Source organism: Purpureocillium lilacinum (genome assembly GCF_023168085.1).
Source record: "Purpureocillium lilacinum CBS 284.36 DNA, scaffold_4, whole genome shotgun sequence".
NCBI lineage: Eukaryota > Fungi > Ascomycota > Sordariomycetes > Hypocreales > Ophiocordycipitaceae > Purpureocillium > Purpureocillium lilacinum.
The window spans coordinates 269,861-291,521 of NW_027072114.1; the positions used below are offsets into that span (position 1 = coordinate 269,861).

General features: G+C 66.0%; 8 protein-coding genes across 8 annotated transcripts; 4 read left to right on the top strand and 4 right to left on the bottom strand.

Annotated features, from left to right (window-relative positions):
• Positions 1-471: 471 nt before the first annotated feature.
• PLICBS_005258 (uncharacterized protein) lies at positions 472-3,591 on the top strand (the record flags this gene model as incomplete). The annotated part of the gene is made up of 3 exons (XM_065600682.1): positions 472-590; positions 699-2,800; positions 2,855-3,591. The coding sequence occupies 3 exons, from the start codon at positions 472-474 to the stop codon at positions 3,589-3,591; spliced, it is 2,958 nt and encodes a 985-aa protein (XP_065456754.1).
• A 1,230-nt stretch (positions 3,592-4,821) lies between these two features.
• Positions 4,822-5,461, top strand: PLICBS_005259 (uncharacterized protein; the record flags this gene model as incomplete). Its single annotated transcript, XM_018318928.2, has 2 exons — positions 4,822-5,055; positions 5,153-5,461. 2 exons carry the CDS (start codon positions 4,822-4,824, stop codon positions 5,459-5,461), a joined length of 543 nt encoding a protein of 180 aa, XP_018181402.2.
• A 169-nt stretch (positions 5,462-5,630) lies between these two features.
• PLICBS_005260 (uncharacterized protein) lies at positions 5,631-6,344 on the bottom strand (the record flags this gene model as incomplete). Its single annotated transcript, XM_018318929.1, has 1 exon — positions 5,631-6,344. The coding sequence occupies one exon, from the start codon at positions 6,342-6,344 to the stop codon at positions 5,631-5,633; it is 714 nt and encodes a 237-aa protein (XP_018181403.1).
• A 712-nt stretch (positions 6,345-7,056) lies between these two features.
• Positions 7,057-7,873, top strand: PLICBS_005261 (uncharacterized protein; the record flags this gene model as incomplete). The annotated part of the gene is made up of 2 exons (XM_065600683.1): positions 7,057-7,267; positions 7,362-7,873. 2 exons carry the CDS (start codon positions 7,057-7,059, stop codon positions 7,871-7,873), a joined length of 723 nt encoding a protein of 240 aa, XP_065456755.1.
• Positions 7,874-8,401: 528 nt separating this feature from the next.
• On the top strand, positions 8,402-9,925 carry PLICBS_005262 (uncharacterized protein; the record flags this gene model as incomplete). Its single annotated transcript, XM_018318930.2, has 1 exon — positions 8,402-9,925. The coding sequence occupies one exon, from the start codon at positions 8,402-8,404 to the stop codon at positions 9,923-9,925; it is 1,524 nt and encodes a 507-aa protein (XP_018181404.2).
• Positions 9,926-10,474: 549 nt separating this feature from the next.
• Positions 10,475-13,138, bottom strand: PLICBS_005263 (uncharacterized protein; the record flags this gene model as incomplete). The annotated part of the gene is made up of 5 exons (XM_018318932.2): positions 10,475-11,850; positions 11,913-12,429; positions 12,502-12,588; positions 12,659-12,972; positions 13,021-13,138. The coding sequence occupies 5 exons, from the start codon at positions 13,136-13,138 to the stop codon at positions 10,475-10,477; spliced, it is 2,412 nt and encodes an 803-aa protein (XP_018181406.2).
• Positions 13,139-13,667: 529 nt separating this feature from the next.
• Positions 13,668-17,650, bottom strand: PLICBS_005264 (uncharacterized protein; the record flags this gene model as incomplete). Its single annotated transcript, XM_065600684.1, has 9 exons — positions 13,668-14,444; positions 14,519-14,668; positions 14,744-15,138; positions 15,217-15,261; positions 15,988-16,200; positions 16,260-16,764; positions 16,936-17,010; positions 17,179-17,568; positions 17,615-17,650. The coding sequence occupies 9 exons, from the start codon at positions 17,648-17,650 to the stop codon at positions 13,668-13,670; spliced, it is 2,586 nt and encodes an 861-aa protein (XP_065456756.1).
• An 886-nt stretch (positions 17,651-18,536) lies between these two features.
• PLICBS_005265 (uncharacterized protein) lies at positions 18,537-21,307 on the bottom strand (the record flags this gene model as incomplete). The annotated part of the gene is made up of 3 exons (XM_018318934.2): positions 18,537-20,728; positions 20,776-21,020; positions 21,072-21,307. 3 exons carry the CDS (start codon positions 21,305-21,307, stop codon positions 18,537-18,539), a joined length of 2,673 nt encoding a protein of 890 aa, XP_018181408.2.
• Between the last annotated feature and the right edge of the window lie 354 nt (positions 21,308-21,661).

Genomic DNA, 21,661 nt, shown 5'->3' on the forward strand with positions numbered 1-21,661 from the left:
TTGTGCTGTGCTGTGCTGTGCGGTGCGGTGCAGTCCCTTCACCTTGCTGCAGTGCTCCAGGCCCTCGGTCCGTAATGTGTCTCGCCTCAGGGGCAGCTCCGGGTCACAGCGCACCCCTCGAAACGAATCCAGGCTCTTGCGAGACAAATCCAGCGCTGCATGCCGACGGCCTGCCGTGCCGAGCGCCCAGATGCCGCTGCGCCACAGCGCAGGGTCCATCCAAGCGCAGCGGCCGTGCGGCGGTCGAATGACGTTGCACGTTGCCCCGCCACCGCCCACCCCGCGAGCGGGACACTGGCGCCCCTGCTGGAGCAGAGCACAGCAAAGCACAGCACTCCGCAGCACTGCCCAGCCAAGCCCGCCAGCGTCCGCAGCTGGAGACACCAGCTCACTCAACGTTCCGACGCGACCGAGCAGCTTGGCATCTTCCTCATCCTCGCCCAAATCAAAACATGCCCAGCAGCAGTCACCATGGCGAGCTTCCTGCGCAGCAAACAGGCCGGCATCCAGAATGATTTGTCGGCGAGCATCCGCCCGGAGCTGTTTGCGCCCGACGACCAGGCGCGCTACGGCATCAACTCGCAGATAAGGTGAGTGCACCGTCACGTTCCCTGATGGCTCACGACGGTGATGCCACGACGGTGATGCCACCACGATGGTCATCACAATGGTCATCACGTCCCGCTGACCCTGCCCAGCTGCCTCGCGTACGACCCCGTCCAGTCGCTCCTCGCCATCGGCACCAGCGAGTCCCGCTTCGGCCCCGGCTGCATCTACGTCTTCGGCCAGCGCCGCGTGCAAAAGGTGCTGCGGCCCTCGCGGCCCACGTCCATCCTCAAGATCCAGTTCACGGCCAACCGCCTCGTCAGCCTCGACGCCAAGAATGAGGTGGCCATCTGGGACCTCGACGCCGGCGAGCGCCTCACCGGCCAGATCATCGCCGGCCGCGTCGTCGACATGGTGACGGACCCCATGCTCGACTGGGCCTTCCTCGGCCTGCAAAACGGCGACGTCGTCGCCTACGACCTCGACCGCCGCGGCCTCGCCCGCGCGTTCCGCCTCCCCAACTTCTGGGCCGCCGAGCGCGGCCCCAACGCCCGCGCCGCCACCCTCGTCTGCCTCGCCCTGCACCCGCGCGACGTCGGCAAGCTGCTCATCGGCTACTCCCACGGCGCCGTCGTCTACTCCTTCAAGCAGAACCGCCCGCAGCACTTCCTCGAGTACGTCCTCCAGCCCGGCGCCCCCGGCGGCAGCAGCGCCGGCGTCGACATGCCGCGCCGCCCGCGCCTCACGCACGCCGTCTGGCACCCCTCGGGCACCTTTGCCGTGACGGCCCACGACGACGGCAGCCTCGCCCTCTGGGACCCCAAGGAGGGCCGCCTCGTCACCGCGCGCACCCTCGCCCGCAACCGCGTCGACCAGCCCGCGCCCAACTCGGCCCTCGCCACCGCCACCGAGCCCTTCACCAAGGTCGCCTGGTGCTGCAAGCAAAACTGCGAGGACACGGGCCTGCTCGTCGCCGGCGGCCAGAGCCCCGACGCGCCCAAGAGCATGACGTTTGTCGAGCTGGGCCTGACGCCCATGTACGCCACGTCGTCGTGGCAGGCCCTGGGCGACTGGTTCGCCGGCAAGCGCCAGGTCGCGCTGCCGCTGCCCGCCGGCGCCCAGGCCGTCGACTTTCTCCTCGTCCCGCGCGCCTCGCCGCACTTTGCCGGCGCCCAGGACCCCATTGCCGTCATCACGGCGCTGTCGTCGGGCGAGCTCCTGACCATGAGCTTCCCCTCGGGCTACCCCATCAGCCCGACCAACCAGCTGCACCCGTCGACCTTCTTCGTGCACCCCTTTGTCACCAAGGTCAACGTGTCGAGCCTCGAGCGCCCGCGCTGGCTGAGCATGTTTGAGAAGCGCGACCAGGGCGAGCCGCTGCTCAAGGGCGGCGCCGAGGCCGCCCGCCCGCGCAAGCGCTTCGAGGAGCGCACCATCATCCAGGCCGCCCACGTCGACAGCACCATCCGCATCTGGGACTCGGGCCACGCCGACGACATTGAGAACGGCCAGGTCCTGCAGGTCGACATGGCGCGCGCGCTGGACCGCTACGACGACGTCGAGATTACCGCCATGAGCATGGCCAGCGGCACGGGCGAGTTCGTCGTCGGCACGCGCACCGGCGAGGCCGTCGTGTTCCGCTGGGGCGGCAACCGCTTCTACGGGCGCGAGTCGGGCCAGACGCTCGAGCCGAACCCCAAGGGCCTGACCGACATCAGCTCGCGCGCCGACCCGACGCTCAAGGAGGGGCTGCAGCCGTTTGTGCTCTACGAGATGATGATGGGGCCCATCACGGCCGCGCAGGTGTCCAACGTGGGCTTCGTGGCCGTGGGCTCCGAGCTCGGCTTCCTGACCATCATGGACCTGCGCGGGCCGAGCATCATCTACCAGGCGCCCATGACGGACTTTGCCAAGCAGGAGAAGCGCACCTCGTTCCTCAAGGGCCACCACCACTCGGCCGCGCCCCAGAAGGAGTGGCCCGTCGTCATTGAGTTTGGCGTCATGACGCTCGACGACGACAAGTACTCGAGCATCTGCTGCTTCGTGGGCACCAACCTCGGCAAGGTCATAACCTTCAAGCTGCTGCCCGCCGACGGCGGCTACTCGGTGCAGCTGGCGGGCGTCGTGCAGTGCGAGGGGCGCGTCGTGTCGCTGTCGCCCATTGACGCCAACACAGGGCGGCCCGCCGCGGCGACGGGCCCGATTGTGGCCGGGCTGCGCGAGGGGCGGCAGGTCAACGGCGCCCTCGTGGCCGGTACGTTGACTACGATGTGAGGCAGAATCGGGCAATCTTGCTAACATGGCACAGTCACGCAAAACGAGATGCGCGTGTTCCGGCCGGCCCACGCCAAGGGCGCGTCCCGCGAGTTTGACGACGTGCTCTGCGACGCGGCGACGGTGGCGGAGCTGGAGCTGCAGGGCTGGGCCATTGTGGGGCTGTTTGGCGACCGCACGGCGCGGGCGTTTTCGATCCCCGGGCTCAAGGACCTGGGGCGGGCGGAGCTGCCCATGGTGGACGCGACGCGCAGCACGTCGGCGGTGGTGACGCAGACTGGCGACATCTTTGCGTGGTCGGGCCCCAGCGAGCTGGCCGTGATCCACGTCTGGGGCACGGGCAAGCCGTGGCAGCAGTCGCCCGACACCATCGTCAACCCCAAGCTCGAGTGCCCGCCGCGGCCGACCATCTCCAACGTGCAGTGGATCTCGGGGACGCAGTACGTGTCGCCGCTGGACCTGGACCTGCTGGTGGGCGGGCCGGACCGGCCGCCGAGCAAGCGCATGATGGAGGCGGCGGCGGCGGAGCAGCGCGCCGCGCGGGGGGCCAGCGGCACGGCCGCCGTGGCCGCGGGCGCCGCCGCCAACGAGACGTGGGGGGCGTACCTGACGCGCCAGCTCAACGAGCGCACCGAGAAGCTGAACCTGATGGGCGACGGCATGGACGACCTGCAGCAGCAGAGCCAGGGGTGGGCCGACGACGTGAGCAAGTACATCAACAAGCAGAAGCGCAACATGGTGATGGGCAGCCTGAAGAGCAAGTTTTTCTAGTCTGGCTAGCGCGACGAGACCGATGAGACCGACGAAGCGGATGGCTGATGGGCAGCTTGGGGGGCAAGTTCGTTCACCAGATCGGGCGTCGGATGGCTGATGGGAAAAGGGGCATAGATGGCAGGGGCCGATGCGACACTGGGAACAGGGCAGAGATGTGAACCGCAAGGACGCGGTCGCGGACGAGCTGACGGCGTTGGGGGCTGCATTTCGGTCGCGCATTCGTTGTAGCTGAGACGCCCGCCTCGGTGAGCGTCCGTCATCTTTTGGCTTCGTAGATCAAGGAACGTTTGTAGCTTGCACAGCAGCTAATCCAGTGCCCTATGCGAGCAGCGTGCCGTCAGCCGGGCATGGAAGGATGCAGGGGGTGGTCGCCCGGCGCCCGGCACGGCAGATGGGCGCACGACTGACGGAGCCGACAGTCCGTCCGCTGCAAGGGCATCGCCAAGCACGGCGCCACCAGATGGAGATGATGGGCCTTGGTCTGCCAAGCAGAGGGAGGAAGCAGCGCGCGTGGTGGTTTGCTGTGCGAATAAGCGCGGCGCAGGTTGGACCGTCTTACGCCGCATCGGCCGCGAGGGATCGTGCCACCCTGCACCCCGTCCATCGCCCTGCGCTCCCGTGCGCTAGCCATGCCGCCATGTGCCGCGGGTTCCCAGAGGAGCATTCTCGTTTTAGAAACCAGATGCTGCCGGGATGAGATGGTGCCTGGGCGATCGGCAGTGGCGAGGCATTGTTGTATTTGCCTGTGCTTGACTTGGTTCTTCACTGGTGGTTGGCTGCGCGTCATCGAACTGCGATCTGCGGCGACCTGGGTTAGGATTGAGCCGTGGACAAGGCTGCGCAGGCATACAGAACGTGTTTCGAAAACCAACAGCTGGCATGGATGGGCCTCTGGACCGCGTGTTGGATGCGCTCAGCTGGCCTGATCCCGACGTGCGCGCTCCGAAATTGGTATACAGGTCGGGCGCACGGCGGCGACTGCAGGACGGCGACGTTGCATCCTGACGCTGCGCGTTGAGATGAGCGTCGTTTTCTCTCTGGCGACCTCGGGGTGATTACGGCGTCGGCTGGTTGACTGTCCGCTGTAGCAGAGCACGACGGGAAACTGGAAATGGGCAAGGTATAAGATCGTCGTTGTCTGCCCGCATCAAGTCCATCTGCCTCATCATCCCAAGCGAGGCAAGCAACGCAAGAAAACCAACACAGAAGACTCAAAATTCAAGCATCATGAAGGTCACCGGTCTCGTCGCGTTCGTCGCCGCGCTGGGCGCCTCGTCCGCCCTCGCCGCTCCCGCCCCGGCCCCCGTCGCCGAGGTCGAGGGCGAGCTGGCCGCGCGCGCCAACCTGCCGGGCCTCAACGCCAAGCAGAGCGCCCACGCGCGCGCCATCATTGCCGAGACGAAGAAGGAGAAGCTCGGGCACCAGGGCTGCCTCGCGGCCATAACCACCGGCCTGACCGAGGTATGTGCACACTCTTCCATTCTCCCCCATCCCGTGTCGCTGCCTCCTCCCTATCTTCGTGCCGAAACCACCAAGACAGCGATGCTGACCCTCGCAGTCCTCCCTGCGCGTCCTCGCCAACAAAAAGGTCCCCCAGTCGCTCAAGTACAAAAACGACGGGCTCGGGTCCGACCACGACAGCATCGGCATCTTCCAGCAGCGCGCCATGTACTACAAGGACATCAAGTGCGACATGGACGCGGCGTGCTCGGCCAGCCTCTTCTTCAAGGGCATGAAGGCCGTCAAGGGCTGGCAGAAGATGGACGTGGCGACGCTGTGCCAAAAGGTGCAGCGCTCGGCCGTGCCCAGCGCGTACAAGAAGCACGTCGACGCGGCGGGCAAGATTTGCAAGGCGGGCAGCGCCTAGACGACCAGGGGCGTTGACTGAGCTGTGTTTGTGTAGATGAACTGTCTAGATGTGTAACAAGTACGAATGCTGTATATACAAATTCTACACTGCTGCGTGAGAGAGTGATCATTGCAGAACCACAGAGTGACTGCCCTGACCTGACGAGACCTCTCGCTTGCCGACTCTGCTAAAATGCCGGGTTCCGCCCGCCGTGCCCCGGGTTCTGCCGGTGCGCGCGGAGCAGCAGGCCGGGCCAGCTCCCCGCCGGGTGCTTCTGCGTGCTCGGCCACGTCAGGTTGTCGGGCGCGTCGCCGTGGCCGGCCTGCCCGACGACGGCATTCGCGAGGACCACCTCGACGTCGAGCCTGGGCAGCAGGGCCTCGGCGTCGGCGCACGCGGCGGCAGCCCCCGGCGTGGCGTCGCGCGTGGCCTTGGAAAAGTCGAGCATGACGCCGAAGCGCACGAGCCGCGCCAGGGGGTCGATGCGCTCCGCGATGCCAGACGAGGTGTGCACGGCGATGGCGGTCCAGATGCGGTGCGCGTCGGCCTCTGCGGCGGCTGCAGTGTCTGCGGGAGCATCAGGGGAAGCGGAAGAGGCAGAGGACGAAGCAGAGGCCTTGAGGAAGAGCGCCTTGGCCGCGTCGGCGCCCTCGATCTCGAAGCGCTGCGGGCCGTTGAAGCGCTCGCTGGCGCCGAGGTCGTGGCACACGCTCGCGACGAAGAGCAGCTCGAGCCCGGGGCCCTGCGTGTAGGCGCGGGCGCCCTCCGTCTCGGCGAGCCAGCGCGCGAGGAGGAAGACGCGCAGGGAGTGGTTGACGAGGGGCTCGGGGAGGGTGTCGCGGGCGAGGGCGAGGGCCTGGGCGCAGACGGGGCTGCTGGGGATGCGGTCGGCGAGGGGCATGGTGATGTTGCTGACGATGGCGTGAGGTGAGTGAGGTGTGAGCGTGTCTGAATTGATTGGGTGAAGCTTAAGCGTTCTGCTTGAATCTGCGTCTGGGTGAAGCGACGATCGTGACGCCGTGTAAGTCGGCCGGCCGCTTCATATACCCTCCCCTCATCCTGTCGCTTTACTAATGAAACCCGCCCCAGACGTCCTTCCCACGTGCTGCCGCTGCTTCAGCTCGCCAATCTACCCCACAGCAAAGGGCGCGCGCGGTCAATGCCGACGCTCGCCGAGCCGTCGCCGTGTGCGCCGCCGAGTTCAATTGGGGCCTGGCAGGGCTTCGGGGCTGGCGGATCCACTGGCCGGCACCACCGGCGGGCGCTGCGGGGCTTCGCTGCCGGCTTCCCAAAGCGGACGGCGGGCAGCGTCGTGATTGATGGGACGAAATGCGCCTCCAGACGTCGAGTGTGTGTCAACCTCAGGTTGGCACTCTGCACGCGGGAAGGGGAACGAGAATTTTGGCACAATGCATAAGCAGGTCGTCAGCGGCGGGCCGGCTACTTAAGACGGCTTCAATCACGTCTTTTCCCCAATTCCTCGTCTTCAGTCTCCTCTCACCAGCAGTCTTGCGCGCGCACATCCGCATCGCCCACTTACACCATCGCCCATCACCACCACCACTTACACGGGACGCCCCCACCAGCTGCAAGCCACCACCACCAACATCGCCATGGCCGACGTCGAGCGCAACGGCTGGACCGCCGTGCCCTTGGACCCCAGCAAGCTCTTCCACGGCAAGCCCTACATCAACGAGCCCACGGCCATTCGCGTCGCCGACATTGCGTTCCCCGAGGATGCCGTCGTCGGGTTCGTGCGCGACCACGCAAAGGCCAAGCTGCCAGACAAGACATTCAACCACTCGATGCGAGTGTACTACTACGGTGCGTTGCCCATGGCAGCAAGAACAACCACATCGCCATCATCAAAATCAAGCACCAGCTAGCGCTAGCAAAAAGGCTAACACGTCGCTGTCAGCCACCGCCATCCTCAGGGAGCAGTTCCCGGAGCACAGCCAGCTCTCGCCCGTCACCCTCGCCCTGACGTGCCTGCTGCACGACATTGGCACCGCCGCCGAGCACATGGCCGCGTCGCGCATGTCCTTCGAGTTCTACGGCGGCATCCAGGCGCGCGACCTGCTGCTGGGCCAGGGCTGCGCGCAGGACCAGGCCGACGCCGTGTGCGAGACCATCATCCGCCACCAGGACCTGGGCGTCGACGGCACCATCACCTTCCTCGGCCAGCTCATCCAGCTGGCCACCATCTTCGACAACGTCAGCGACCACCCCAGCGTCGCCGACTTTGGCCGCGTCCTGCACGAGCGCACCCGCGAGGACGTCATCGCCGCGTTCCCGCGCCGCGGCTGGCTGGGCTGCTTCGCCGACACGGTGCGCCGCGAGGTCGAGCAGAAGCCCTGGTGCCACACCACGCACATCCCCGACTTTGCGGACAAGATTCTCGGGAACAAGCTGATGGCGCGGTACGAGTAGCTTTGGCCCGGCCCGGCCCGGCGGAGCAAGGTTTGTCGCTCAGCGAGGTGAAAGGGAGGACTAGGGGGCTGGCCTGCGTAGGATAGGAGACGCTCAAATTCAAACACGCTGGCCCACGCCCGTCACGATCCGTCCGCCTGCAAGTAGCTTTGCCCGGCGCAGCGCCAGGCTCGTCGTCCGACAAACTGTAAGCCAGACGAGCGGCTCCTGCTGGTGCTTTGACCAGAGCAGAGCAGGAGACATCCAAGTCCGCAGCCCTCGGAACTTGAATACGTTGCTGGTGGCTCTTGCCCGGTGGCATGCAAGGTTTGTCGTTTGGCAGACTGTAAACAAGACCGACCCGACCCGTATGGCCTGGGCATGGGTTGCTATATAAACAGCACTTTCAAACTTGTAGACAGCTCGACTTCTCCCCCGTGCATCCACAGCGACAGACGTTCATTCCCATCATCCAGACACAGATTCGTACTCATCTCGTCCAAGTTCACTGCTTCGACAACCTCGCTCTCATTCATCTTGGACACTGCAATGAATACCAACGACTTTATGATGCCGCAGGGCAACGGGGACGAATGGGACAACACAGTCGACCTTGGTCTTTCGTCCAGCCAACCGTGGCCGCAGTATCAGGGCGCGGTAACCCAGTATCAGGACCCGGCCACGCAGTATCAAGGCGCCCCAACGCAATATCAAGCCGCAGGAGCGCCGTATCACAGTCCGGCAGCGCAGTACCAGAGCGCTGCAATCCTATTTCAGGCTACGCAAACACGGTATCAAGGCTTCCCAACGCAATACCAAACCGTAGCAGCGCAGTCTCAGAGTCCGGAAACGCAGTACCCGGGCGCCGTACCGCAGCATCAGGGCCCGGCATGGCACTATCAGGGCGCAGCCGCCCTTCCCACCAACTATGACATGTTTCTTCCCAACGGCGCGGGATACATGGACTGCCAGCCGGCCAACGCTTACGCTTTGGGCCAAACGCCTCCGCATCAAGTGGCACATGCCCCTGCAGGACTCCATCCGGGTGTGTTGGCCACCGGCGCTGGCCCTGTCTTGATGTCCGCCGCCATGCAGCCGGCCACACCCTACCGGCGCGCCCCGGCATCCCGCCCAAACGGTCGCGGGCCCTCAGGAAAGTGGACGCCCAATCGCCAAAAGGCCCGTCGCCCAAGCAAGCTCACCCGCAAGGCTGCCGGGCCGACGACCAAACCTCCCTCGCGCACACAAGACGACGACGCGGCCCTTGACGACGGCGCGGCCTTTGACGACGGCGCGGCCCTTGACGACGGCGCGGCCTTTGACGACGGCGCGGCCCTTGACGACGGCGCGGCCTTTGACGACGGCGCGGCCTTTGACGACGACGCGGCCTTTGACGACGGCGCGGCCTTTGACGACGACGCGGCCCTTGACGACGGCGCGGCCCTCGACAAAGACGGTAAGCCGATCCCGAGGCTGTTTGACCCGAGCCGCTCCGCATGCAGCCGCCCGCCTGTTGCCATTTACAACCACGAAAAGTCGGTGCTGCAGCTCGAGGCCCCCATTCCCGAACACCCGTCGCCGCGCGTCTTTTCGCACCTCGAACGCGAATCCGTCGTCGTCTGCTGCGGTGCTGCCGTCCAAGGAAAAGACCGCGCGGCGTGGAGCGTGTTCTGCGGCTGGGGCTCCAAGCACAACGCGAGCGGCGTGCTCGGCCCAGACAGCGACGTGCCCCTGTCCGAGGTCGGGGCGCAGGCGTACGCCGTGTGCAAGGCCGTCGAGCTCGCCAGGTGCATCCGCCAGGACGACGCCACGTTGCGCCATGTATACATTGTCTCGTCGTCGCAGTACGTGGTCGCGTCCCTGACGAAAGATGCTCACTGGTTCGAGGAGAGCAAGGACAGCGGCAGGCTGGCGGCCAATCTCATCCGGGACGCGCTGAGGGACATCAAGGCCTTTGGGCGAAGCGGGAGAAGTAAGAATGCCCGGTGGATGAGGATGTGGGAGGTGCCGAAAGAGGAGAACAAGGAGGCCCAGAGCCTGGCCGCGGACGCGCTCAGGGGTCTGCCGGCATAGGAGTCGTTCAAGCGAAGCAGAGCCATAGATGACATGATACCCCCTGAATTCTGCCACCAACGCCGTCGTGCCTGCCTGTGGTCTGCGCGTCTTCCTCTCTTTGCACACGCAGCGCCTCCACGCCCAACCGGTTTACAGATGAGTAGTAGGAGCAATGGCAACGAGAGCAACGAGAGCAACGAGAGCAACGAGAGCAACGGCAGCAACGAGAGCAACGAGAGCAACGAGAGCAACGAGAGCAACGAGAGCAACGAGAGCAACGAGAGCAACGAGAGCAACGAGAGCAACGGCAGCAACGACAGCAACGACAGCAACAGGCAGCGCGCCGCTGCCGTCCTTTGCCTGCGTCAGTGCGCAGTGAATCGCTAGGGCAGCAAGGGGGTAGGGCGCGGCCGAGAAAAAATGTACCAAGGCTCTACAACTAGCAAAAGTTGGCTCTACGAACAGCACTCCTCTTCCAAATTGCATCGACGCCCACCCGCGTTCGCATAGACAAGGTGTATTGTATTAATGAGATCAAGTTAGGGGTTCGTGTACGTCTGGATTGGATCAGAAAGCCAGGACGGCCGCTCCGACAGCCAGCATGGCCGCTCCGCCCAGCGCCGCGGCGCCGCCGGTGCTCGACGGCACGGCGCTCGCGGTCCCCGAGGCCGAGCCGGCCGCCGTGCCCGAGGCGCTGGGGACGTGCTTGGCGACGCAGTCCGAGGCGGGCGCGCTGCTGGTGGCGGCGGCCGTCTCGCTCGCGGCGCGGCGGTCGACGGGCTTCTCGGGTTCGTCAGGCTCGTCCTCGAGCGTCGCGCCGGCCGACACAAACGTCTCCTGCAGCAGCTGCAGCAGGTCCTCGCGCCGGGCCAGCGCGGAAAACATGTCGGCGGCGAGGGAGGAGCCGCACTCGTCGTGCTCGCCGCGGTTGTGCCCGTGGTGGTGCTGGAGCTCGTCGCGCTTGGAAAAGTGCACGCCCGCCTTGGGCACGAAGCAGTTGTCCTGGCTGCGGCCGGCGCGCATCTGGCAAATCTCCTGCTTCATGCAGTCGCCGCGGCACTTGGCGTCGGCCTGCCAGCCGCGGCTCTTGCGCGCCATGTAGGCGTCAAAGTTTTCCGTCTTGGCCTCGAACGCCTCGGTCACGTTGTGCCAGAAGGCGGGCGACAGCTCGGCGCCCTTGGGCAGAGGCGGGCTGACGAGCGGGCCGTACGCCTCGCGCGCCGAGTAGTACTTGGTCCACTTGGGCCCGTCCTTGTTCTGGAAGCCCGGGTCGGACATGTCGGCCATGTAGGTGGTGGCGTCGAGGACGGCAAAGGTCTCGGGGTCGACGTCGTAGACGCGGAACGACGGCATGCCCGACGTGGGCGTCAGCGACGGGCAGATGTAGGAGACGACGGCGGCGTTGGCGGCGCGGCGCTGGGCGTAGTCGGCGTAGCTGACCTCGAAGTGGTCGACGTGCGTGTGGCCAAAGAACATGGCCTTGATGGTGTCCTGGTAGCGCAGGAAGACCTGGTCGAGGTAGTTGCTCTGGTCGGGCAGGCAGTCGTGCTCGCCGGGCGGCATGTGGCCAAGGATGTAGACGCTCTCGCCGGCGCGCTCGGCGGCGTCGAGCTCCTGCACGAGCCACGCGATCTGGCCGTTGGGGTCGCGCTCCATCTTCTTGTACAGCACAAAGTTGAAGCGGTAGTACATGTTGGTGTTGAGCGAGATGACGCGCAGCTTGCCGCCGGGGTACTTGACCGAGTAGGCGCCCTCGGCGCGCGCCGTGTCGGCCGACTTGCCGATCCACTGCTGCCACTGGTCGCTGAGCGTCTCGTAGACCCAGGAGGACGCGTTGCCGAGCGACTTGGGCTCAAAGATGTTGGCGGGGTGCGCTTCGTGGTTGCCGGCCGTGCCGTAGATGAGCTTGACGCTGCCGTTCATCTTGGTGTAGGCGTCCTTGACTGCAGGAATTACCCTCTTAGCGACTGCGCATGATACAGCTCGGCATCAGGCCCCGACTTACTCGAATTCTCATTGTACTCCTTGGACGTGTTGAACAGGCCGTGGTCGATGATGTCTCCGGTAAACAGGCTAAACGCGGCCTCCGGAAACATGTCCTTGATGGTCTTGTACATGCTCTGCTCGAGCGTAAACGGCACGTCGCAGTTGTGGTCGCCGTTGGGCCCGGCCGGGAACTTGGTCTTGCCGGGGGCGTCGGTCGCGTTGAAGGGCCGGCAGCAGGTGGGCTTGCCGCACTTTGTGCTCGAGCCCGCGACGTACAGCGGGTCGATGTGGATGTCGGAGTAGTGGACGACCTGGATCGGCTTCTTGCCGCTGGGCGCCGGGCGCCTCTGGTCGCAGGACCGCGGCGACGGGAACGGCACGGCCCAGGTGTCGACGGGCGGCGCCTCGCACACGCCGAGGAACGTCCGGCAGAACTCGTCGGCGGGCTTGCTCTTGGTCGTGATGTTGCGGAGGAGGTCGGCGATGACGGGGCCCTCGTGCTCGATGGTGCCGTTGCAGTACTGGGCGTCGAACCCCTGCGCGCGGGCATCGTGGCATGCGTGAGCACGGCGGCAAGGGCGTCAAGGACGTGCAGAGGGGAAACGTACCGTGCTCGACGTGCACAGGGTCTTGGCCAGTCCCAGAAACGCAGAGTTGCCGGTCTTGAGGAGGCCCTTGAGCACGCCAATGATGTTCTGTCCGGGCTCGTCAGCATCGCGGAGCACGCAGCAGATGGCGTCGACGGCGGGTCAACGGCCAACGCACCTTGCAGCCGTCGCAGGTCTTGAGGTCGCTGAGCGACTGGCGCGTCTCGAGCGCCCACGTCCCGTCGGCGAGCGAGCGGCGGGTGTGCTCGATGCCGCGAGGATACGGGTCCGCCGCCGCCAGGCCGCCGACGGCGAGGCAGAGCGCGAGGCCGCGCGCAAAGTTGTGCATCGTGACGTTGCCGTGCAGGGTTTTGTCTCTTGTCTCGCGTCGACACAGCAGGAGCAGCCGCAGGAAGCCCTTGGGACAGAGTGAAAGACCGGCTCGGCGCCCTCCCGCGTCGACGGGGTGGCGGACGTCCAGCTGCTTAAGAGCTGGAAAGCTGCGCCGAGCTTATGCATCGCAAGCGCGGCTGTCCGTACGAGCCATTGGCTGGGCCCCTGGCGACGACTCCGACTTGGACGTGGGCTTTGCGGAGAGCCCCTGTCCCTGGGCGTCGAGGGTGGGCCGGCGCGGCGTGGAGTCTGGGGATGGAGGCATCCGAGGTGTGGGTGGGCTGGCGGCGGACTGGCCGGTCGCGCGACAGACTTCGTACGGACAGGCATCGCCAAGAACGACGCGGTGGGAAAGGTAAAGTTGCAGCACATGCTCGCTTGGTCGCGGTCGTGGCAGACATGGTACGAGTATCCGCAGTCGCTTGTTCATGATCATTACGCGCGAGGGTCCGCCGTCGTCCGCTCGCATACTACTTGTACAGATGGGCCGAGTGCCTCACCGCCTGCGGGCGTCGAGGTCGTCGTCATGGACGCTGCACGCGCTGTGCTTGGCCTGCGTCGAGGCCGGTCCGGATCGTGGCCGGGGGCGGGGGCCATCATGGATGGTGTTGAGGCGTTGTGCTGGGGCGCTTTGCTGGGGCGCTGTGCTGAGACGCTGGAGTGGGTGCTGCTGCCTCCTCCTCTCCTCCACCACCAACCACCACCGCCTCCAATCTCTCGTCCTCTTCATCATCATCATCACCACCACCACCACCACCACCACCGTCACCGCATCCCGCGCTGCAGCCCGCGGCCTAATCCACGTCCACGTCCTGCATCTCCTCCACCGCCTCCTCCACCCACCCGCCCCGCAGCTCGTAGCCCACGCTCAGCGTCTCCGCGTCGGCATTGACGGCGATGCGCCGCACCCGCGCGTCGCCCGCCACGACGGCATCGCCGCCCAGCCCGCCCTCGAGCGCGACGACGCGCCGCGCCACCCGCGCCGCCATGTCGCTGCCCCAGATGCCCTCCTGCAGCCGGCCCCGCGCCATCAGGTCGATGGCCCGCCGCCGCGTCTCGGGGTCGCGGCACTTGGCGCACAGGAAGAAGAGCGCCGGCAGCACCCCGATCTCCAGGTAGAAGCGCGGCCCGCCGCCGTCGTCCGCCGCCGCCTCCTCCGCGAACCCGACCATCTCGCGGAACTCGTCGGTCCACTGGTCCCACGACGACGGGTCCTCGCGGTCCTCCTGGTCCAGCGCCGCAATATTGATGGACAGGTACCGCCGGTGCAGCTCCAGCAGCGCCAGCGCCCGCCGCTCGGCCGGGCCCAGCACGCGTCCCGTCTTGGCCATGGAGCGCCGGAACGCGTCAAACGCCGCGCACCACGCCCCGAAGCGCCGCGCCAGCGCCGTCACCGCCGCGGGCGGCATGTCGCGCCGGTACGCCACGGCCAGCTGCAGCAGCCACTCGCGCGCCTCGGCGATGGACGAGATGGTCCGCTCTGGAGACGACGCGTCGTCGGCGGGAGACGACCGCTCGAGCAGCGGCAGGATCGTCTTGGCGAGGCTGTGCTCGGTGTCGCCGCCGATGACCTGCGCGGCACGTCAGCCATCACCGTGTGCCTCATGGCGGGCGTTTCAGGTGCTTCGCGCGGAACCAAACGCACCAGAAACACTTGGGTCGCGATGCGCGAGAAAAACGCCTCAATCAGCCGCAGCGTCTTGTCAATCGACGGGTCCGCCGCGCTCGCGCCTCGCACCAGCGCGCACCCGTGCTTGAACAGGCTGATGGCGTTGGTCATGTTGCGCCGCAGGATCTGGATGTCGAGATTAGCCATTTTCCCGCCCGCCCGCCGGCTAAAGCAGCCTCAAAGCTAGACGGCGCCGCCCACCTCGATGCACACAAAGATGGTGCACGACACCAGCTGCAGGTGCATCGTCGGGTCGTCCCGCAGCGCCCGGATCGCCATGTTGTACTGCCGTAGGCCGTGCGCCTCGCTGCCGCTGTCCATGTCGCCGCCGCCGCCCGCGCGGAAGCGCTCGTGGTACGCCGACAGCGCGACCAGCGCGTGCCGCACGCACGAGCTCGAGTGCGCCAGCTGCAGCATCCGCACGCTCCACAGGTCGTCGGGCAGAAACGTCCCAAACTGCACCGCCGTCTGCTCCACAAAGAACTGCAGCGACCGCGTCTCCGCCGGCGTCGCCCACGGGTGCGCGCTCGGCGCCGCGCTCAGCGGGCCCGCCCCGGCCTGCTGGTAGCCGTCGCAGATGCGGCCCGTCGTCGTGCCTGTCGGTCAAGTCAGAACTGCCGTGCCGTGCCGTGCCGTCCCCGTAGTGACCGTGGCCACCGGCCTGGCCGACTCACATCGCTGGCACGTCGGCCGCCCCTCGTCGCACTTGACTCGGCGGACTGCGTGCGGGTCAGCCGCGCTCCTCGACTCCACGAGATCTGGACTGTTGACGGAACCATCACATACTCCTGCCCCCCACCGTCCCGTGTCAGCGCGTCCGTCTCAACTGTGAACCACCGCCGGCGGGATCTGGAACACTGACTTGCACGTTATGCACCCCGTCCGCACCTTGGGCGCCTTGGCGCGCTGCCGTTCGCCGGGCTTCACACGTGGCATCGCGAACTGCACGTACGAGATGTCCGTACGACGCGGCGAATCAGCCGGTTGTCGTTCTTAAATGTCGGCTCCTCCCGAGCCGTCACATGCCAGCCACGGAACCCGCTCCGGGGCGTCCTTACGAGCCGGCCAATCGACGGTTGCCCTCGGGCGATCCCCAGTCTCTGCGACCAATCCCCGGTTGCAGATCTACGACCTCTGCGCGGCCAATCACCAGTTGCGGGCCCGGCCGCCTCCGACCAATGGCGAGTTGCGCGGCGGAACGGTGGCCCGTTGTGGTTCATGCAAAGAGCCCTGGCCTGGCATCCCGGGGCATGTCAAGGTCGGCGTGGTGCCTGCATTCGCTGTCGAGTGCTGGACGCGAGCTGCTTTGGGCCTCGGCGTGACGGCCACTTTCATTTCTGCGCACGCGGCCGGAATTCGAAACAGGCCTTTTGTACAAGGACAGGCCCAAAGCAGAAGTGATGTGCTTTTATAACTGCAATGCCCTATACCGAAACGTCATGCACGCCGTTTGATCATGGACACGTGTGGCGTCCCGAAAATGTCTACCGTCCTGGTGCTCGCGAACCCGGCTGCTCGGTAGAGCGGAACGCCGGCCGGCGTCGCGACCAAGTAGCAGTCCTTGCCTTCGCACTCTGCCTGCCGCGTGCCCCAGTCGAGCAGGAGTCTGCCGATGCCCCTGCGCTGGTGGTGAGGGTGAACGCCGAGAGAGTCGAGATCTGGCATTGTCAGCGTGGTGATGCACCCGCAACGCACCAGCAGTGCAGCTGTCACTCACTCCACACATCATCAGACCCCCGCTCCCCAAACGTCTCCCGCGCGTCGTCCTCTATCACCCGGCGCAGCTGGCCCAGCGCCTCGCGGTCCAAGCCCTCGAATGCCATCTTGGGCCGCGGCAGCTCGGGCTCGTCGCCGTCCCGCGCGGGCGCAAACCACATGGCGTACCCGACGACGGTGCCGTGCGCGTCGACGGCCACCATCATGACGGAGCGCGCGATGCGCAACCGAGATGACTTGCGCGCCACGCTCCACTGCCTCAGACCCTGGTCGCTCGCGGCGGCGGCGGGGCCCCGCAGGCCCGGGAAGAGGGTGCGCGTGATGGCGTCGAGGTTCGGGTCGAAGGCGGCGAGGGAGACGTCGACGATGCCGGCAATGTCTGCCTCGGTGGCGGGGCGGAGGTACAGGGCCATGGTCACGGTGTCATTGAGCAGGGTGGGCGACGTCGAGGTGCACCCTCCAAGGGCGTCGCTGGCTTTCTTATGCGCAAGTTTAGGACTTGCGTGCTGCCAGGACCGGAGTCCTAGAGTACTGGTGATGCGTGTAAGCACAGCGCGCCTTGGGCAGACACCATCTAGTCCTCCGCGCTCCGCCCTCATCAACACTCGACCCCTCCCGCGAAAATGACGTTCCAGTCGTCCCAGTGAAACACCTGCACCGAGCGCTCCTCGGCGCACCAGTCGTTTCTCCTTGACCAGGTGCAGCGCCTCCACGATGTGCAGCCAGCTCCCCAGCGTCTTTGGTTTCCGGGCCTGCCAGGTCCGTCAGTCAGCCAACCGTCGAAGCCGCTCCGCTGCTCACCCTGCACCGCTGTGATTGCAGCAACTACGTAGAGACGAGGCGAGGCGAGGCAGGGCAAGGCAAGGTAGGGCAGGACCAGGCAACATTGAAGGCAGGGCAAGGCAGGGCATCCCACTTACGTCGTTGCACCACCGCACCGCCGTGTTCTCGGAGCAGCTCACCTGCGCGCAGGTGCCTGGCCCGGGGCCGAGCCGCGGTGGCGCCTGCTTGGGCCGGCCCGCGACGGCGGTGAGGTGGTGGATCGCCGCGTCGAGCACGCTCCACCACGCGGCGTCGCCCGGGGGGAACACGCCGCAGAGGTGCTTGGTGTCGTCGCGGAAGACGTCGTGCCGCTCGGGCCTGCGACCGCTGCCGCGGGCTTGGTTGGGGGTGTGGGCGTTGCGCCGGCGCGGCTGCGCGTAGATGTCCTCCCCTGTGATGTTGATGAGCGACGTCGTGTCGATGGCTGTTGCGTCCGCATCCGGGTCCCGTGTTGCTGCCGCGGCTGGGCCCTGCGCGAGGGCGAGCGCCTGTCACGTCAGCGTGCGGCATGCACGGGGCGAGTCTGATGCTTACCGCTGAGGCGGCAACGCACAGCGCGGTGAGTCTCATGGCGATGTGAGGTGAGCTGACGATGCGTCCACACAGCCGTCCGCGACGTTTCCTTTGCCTGGTTCAATGCTTCAATCCCATCTCTGCAATCACTACAATGCACGCAAACTGTAGGTGGCCCGACGCGCGCACGCCTTTTGTATCCATACACATATCGGGAGCGCCGACGGGCGCCACCGCACGTCGCGGTACATGCCGTCTGCGGGCGAAGCATTCGTGGTAACCGGCGGAGCACTGGCCGCCGAGGCTCAAATGTCCAACTTTTATTACAAACGCTGGCTGATATCATGTGCTACTGCAGCGGAGGTTTCCAATGTTTCCTGTACCACGCACTGGTGGGTGTATGCAGACGGAGCGTGTATCAAACGCCCCCAAGCCCTCGTGCGCCGGCTGTCGCTGCTAACAAACTCGCACACATTTTGGTTCCGACATTGTCCCATGCCTCATCTGCTCCATGCTAATGCGGCCGTGCCTCGCCTGTTCTCCATCAGAGTCTGTTTGTGCAGTCTCTGAGCCTGGCGTTTGGTCTGCTGGGCGCGTGGCTGCGCTGCGTGCGGTGGATGGTGTATTTTCCGGCCGTCCGAGCCGATGCAACGCAGGGCGAAACCTTTGCAATCCAGCTGCGTGTCCTGCAGGATCAAGCTCCGCCTCGTCTTGGGGCGTGCATGCTTGGCGCGGGGTGCTCGGCCGATCACGTCGATGCCTGCCGTCGGTGGGTTTGGCGCCGACACCGGGAGCGGCCGCGGTTCGTCCCCTTGGCGTCGCGGCTGCTGCGCCTCGAGGCACCCTCGCCCGGGTAGTCGGCACGCCATCTCGCATGATGAGGCGCTGATCGGCTCTCGGCCCGTGCGGCGACGTCTCTCGTCCATCACGACGTCGGTCTCAATTACTCCTCGTAGTGCCACAGCCGCTTGCGCGACTCGGCCCACCACTGGGCCACGGCCTCGGCCTCGCCAACCCACGTCGCCGCCTCCTCGCCGTAGCTGGCGCGAATCTTTCGCTGCAGCCCGGCCACGGCCCAGGCCGTCGTGCGGTGCAGCTCCAGCGGGTCGTCCTGCAGGTCCGTAAACACCAGCTCCGACTGCTCGTCGCCCTGCGGAATTACCAGCCGCCACGGCACGTCGGCCGACGTCATGGCCAGGAACCGGCCGCCCGGGTTGACGACGCCAAAGTTCCACGCGCGCCGCCCGTGGTGCACCGTCTTGTACGGCCGCATCAGCGACTGGCCCTCGTAGTCCTGCACCAGGTCCGACGCCGCCGTCGTGTCCAGCTTGTTGAGCGAGCCCGTGCTGATGAGCAGGTCCAGCATCGTCGGGATGATGGACACGGACGTGGCGTTGTGCTCGTAGTGCACGCGCGGCAGCTGCGGGTGCCGCAAGATGATGGGCACACGAAAGTTGCTGACGTGCCCGTTGGCGTACGTGCCCGTCTTGTGCCAGTCCTCTTTGAACGCCTGCCCGTGGTCGCCCACGAACACGGCCAGCGTCTCGTTGGCGATGCCCAGGTCGTCGAACAGCTGCATCACCATGCCCATCCACATGTCGTCGAACCGCACCGCGTTGAGGTACTTGTTGAAGTCCTTGTGCTTGCTCTTGTCCGGCATGTAGTCGACCGTCTTGAACCACTCGGGCACCCCCCACGCGTGGTGCGTCGTGCTGGTAAAGTGCGACAGGAACATGCGCTTGTTGCCCGCCGTCGCGTTGGTGATGTGGTCGCGCAGGTGCGACTTGAGCGCCGTCTCCGGGTACCCAAAGTAGTTGATTTCCTCGAGCGTCGGGTCCTTGGCCGCGTCCTGGTCCATGACCTCCTTTTCGATGATGGGGTCGAAGCCAATCTTCTTCTCGAACTCGTGCTGCCGGTCGTATGAGTCGGTAATGGACATGAAGAACGCCGAGTTCCACTCGTGCTCGAGAAAGTCGGTGCCGTTGGCGCCCGTGCCGTTGGCCTTGAGCTGGTTGAAGAGGTTGAGGATCTGCGGGATGCACGGCTGGTAGCTGTCCGTCTCCGACTCCTCAAACATGGTGACGGACATGGGCCACACGCCGCAGTGGCTGGCCGCCATGCTCTTGGTCGACGCGCTGCTGGGCGTGTGCCCGCCGATGACGGTGATGCCGCCGTAGCCCGGCCGCGTCGTGTCGTTCCACACCGGCGCCGCCGCCCGCGGGTACGCCTTGCCGTCGGCGCCCTTGAAGTTGCCCGGCTTGCCGCTGATCTTTTCCGCGTTGGGCGTCAGCTGCGACAGCAGCGCGTTGATCTCGTCGCGCTTCTTGGCGTCGTGCGAGTCCAGGATGATCTGGTGGATGCCCGAGCCCTGCTGGATGGGGAACAGCTCCTCGCGCGAGCTCTCCATCTGGAACAGCGCAATGTGCTTGATGTTGATGCCGCCCAGCGCGCTCGCCAGCGCCGGCAGCACGTCCTCGCCGAGGTTGGAGATTTTGAGCGGGTCGTTGACGGGGTTGTACCATCTGTCGTCGGCCGTCGAGCTGTCGGGGCACTTGTCGTTGGAGGCGGGCGCCGGCGCCGGCGCGGACGCGTTGAGGAACCGGGCCTGCTTCGACGCGTCGCCCTGCGCCCTGAGCGCCGGATCCCACCGGAAGAAGCCGTGGGGGACCGGGTCCGGCATCCACGACGGGACCCTCTCGGCGTACTTCTTGGCGAGCGCGCTGTCGGTGCCGGGGGCCCAGCCCTTGAAGTCGCCGCGGGGCAGCTCCCAGCGCGACTTGGCGATGAGGGCCGGCAGCGGCCAGGTGCCGTCGACGCAGTGGACCGACTTGCCCATGACGATGCCCGCCATCGGCAGCGGCAGCGTCTCCAGCATGCGGCTGTAGGGGCGGTCGGGGTCGAGGAAGGTCGCGAGCGAGACGAAGAGGACGAGCGCCGCCGTCCCGACGATCCAGGGGGCGACGTGGGCGGCGCGGCACCGGCGCGGCGTGCCCTCGTCGGGCTCCAGCATCGACGTCGGCTTCTCGTCCTCAAAGTCGGAGTCGAAATCCTGCTCCTGCTTCGGGAGGAGGGGCTCGGCGGGCGCCTTGAGCAGGTGCTTGCCGACGCCGGTCGTTCGGGCGATGCATCGCAGGCCTGCTCCGTTAGCTACATGGACGGCATCAGAGGCCAGGGAAGCGCACCAGCAGAGACGTGGGCCTCGGCCCCCGACACAAACGCCGCGGCAAAGGCGTAGACGTAGCCCTTGGCGAACCAGGCGACGAGCAGGATGGCGCTCGCAAACGCCAGCGCGGTGCAGCTCTCGCTCAGCAGCACCTTTTTGCCCTCGGCGTCCGAGGCAAACGACTTGACGTCGGCCCACTCAATCTCGCCGCCCGTCTTCCACCAGAAGCTCCAGAACGAGGACGCGGCGCCAAACGTGATGAGGCTGGTCGGTCAGCAGACGAAGCACCGGCCCGACAGACGAAGCAATACGTACCTGATCACGCACGCCACGATCCGGCCCACGAGCGACAGCAGGCCAATCTTGCGCCGCAGCAGCAGGAACACGCCCGTCAGCAGCACCACGTCGGTCAGGAAAAAGGCCGGCAGGCAGAGGAGGAAGAAGACGAGCGGAAAGTCGCCCGCGTTGAGCCACACATGGAGGATCTTGGTCGACTCGACCGCCACGAAGAAGACGGAAAACACCAGGCAGCTCAGCAGAGGGGGATTCATCGTGAATCACAAACGTCGGGCCAACATGAACGAAAGAGGAGTGGCCGGGTGGGCGAGCAAAGCGAAGAAAAAGAGAGTGAGAGAGAGTGAGAGAGAGCGACAGAAGGGGTCCGCCGGCAACGAAGAGGTAGCCGTCGAGTTCAAGGCCCAAGATCAAGCAGGTCGAAAGTCAAAAAGTCGAAAGTCAAAGCCGGGCACCGACGACGACGAAAGGGGGGGAGCGATCGAATCCAACAAAGCAACAAACGGCAAACAATAAAGGCGGGCGTGCCAGTTCAGCCAGTGCAGGCCAGTCGGGCCTGGTGCAGCGCTGCGAGTCTCTGTACGGACGCCCCCTGCCCTGGGGAAAAACGC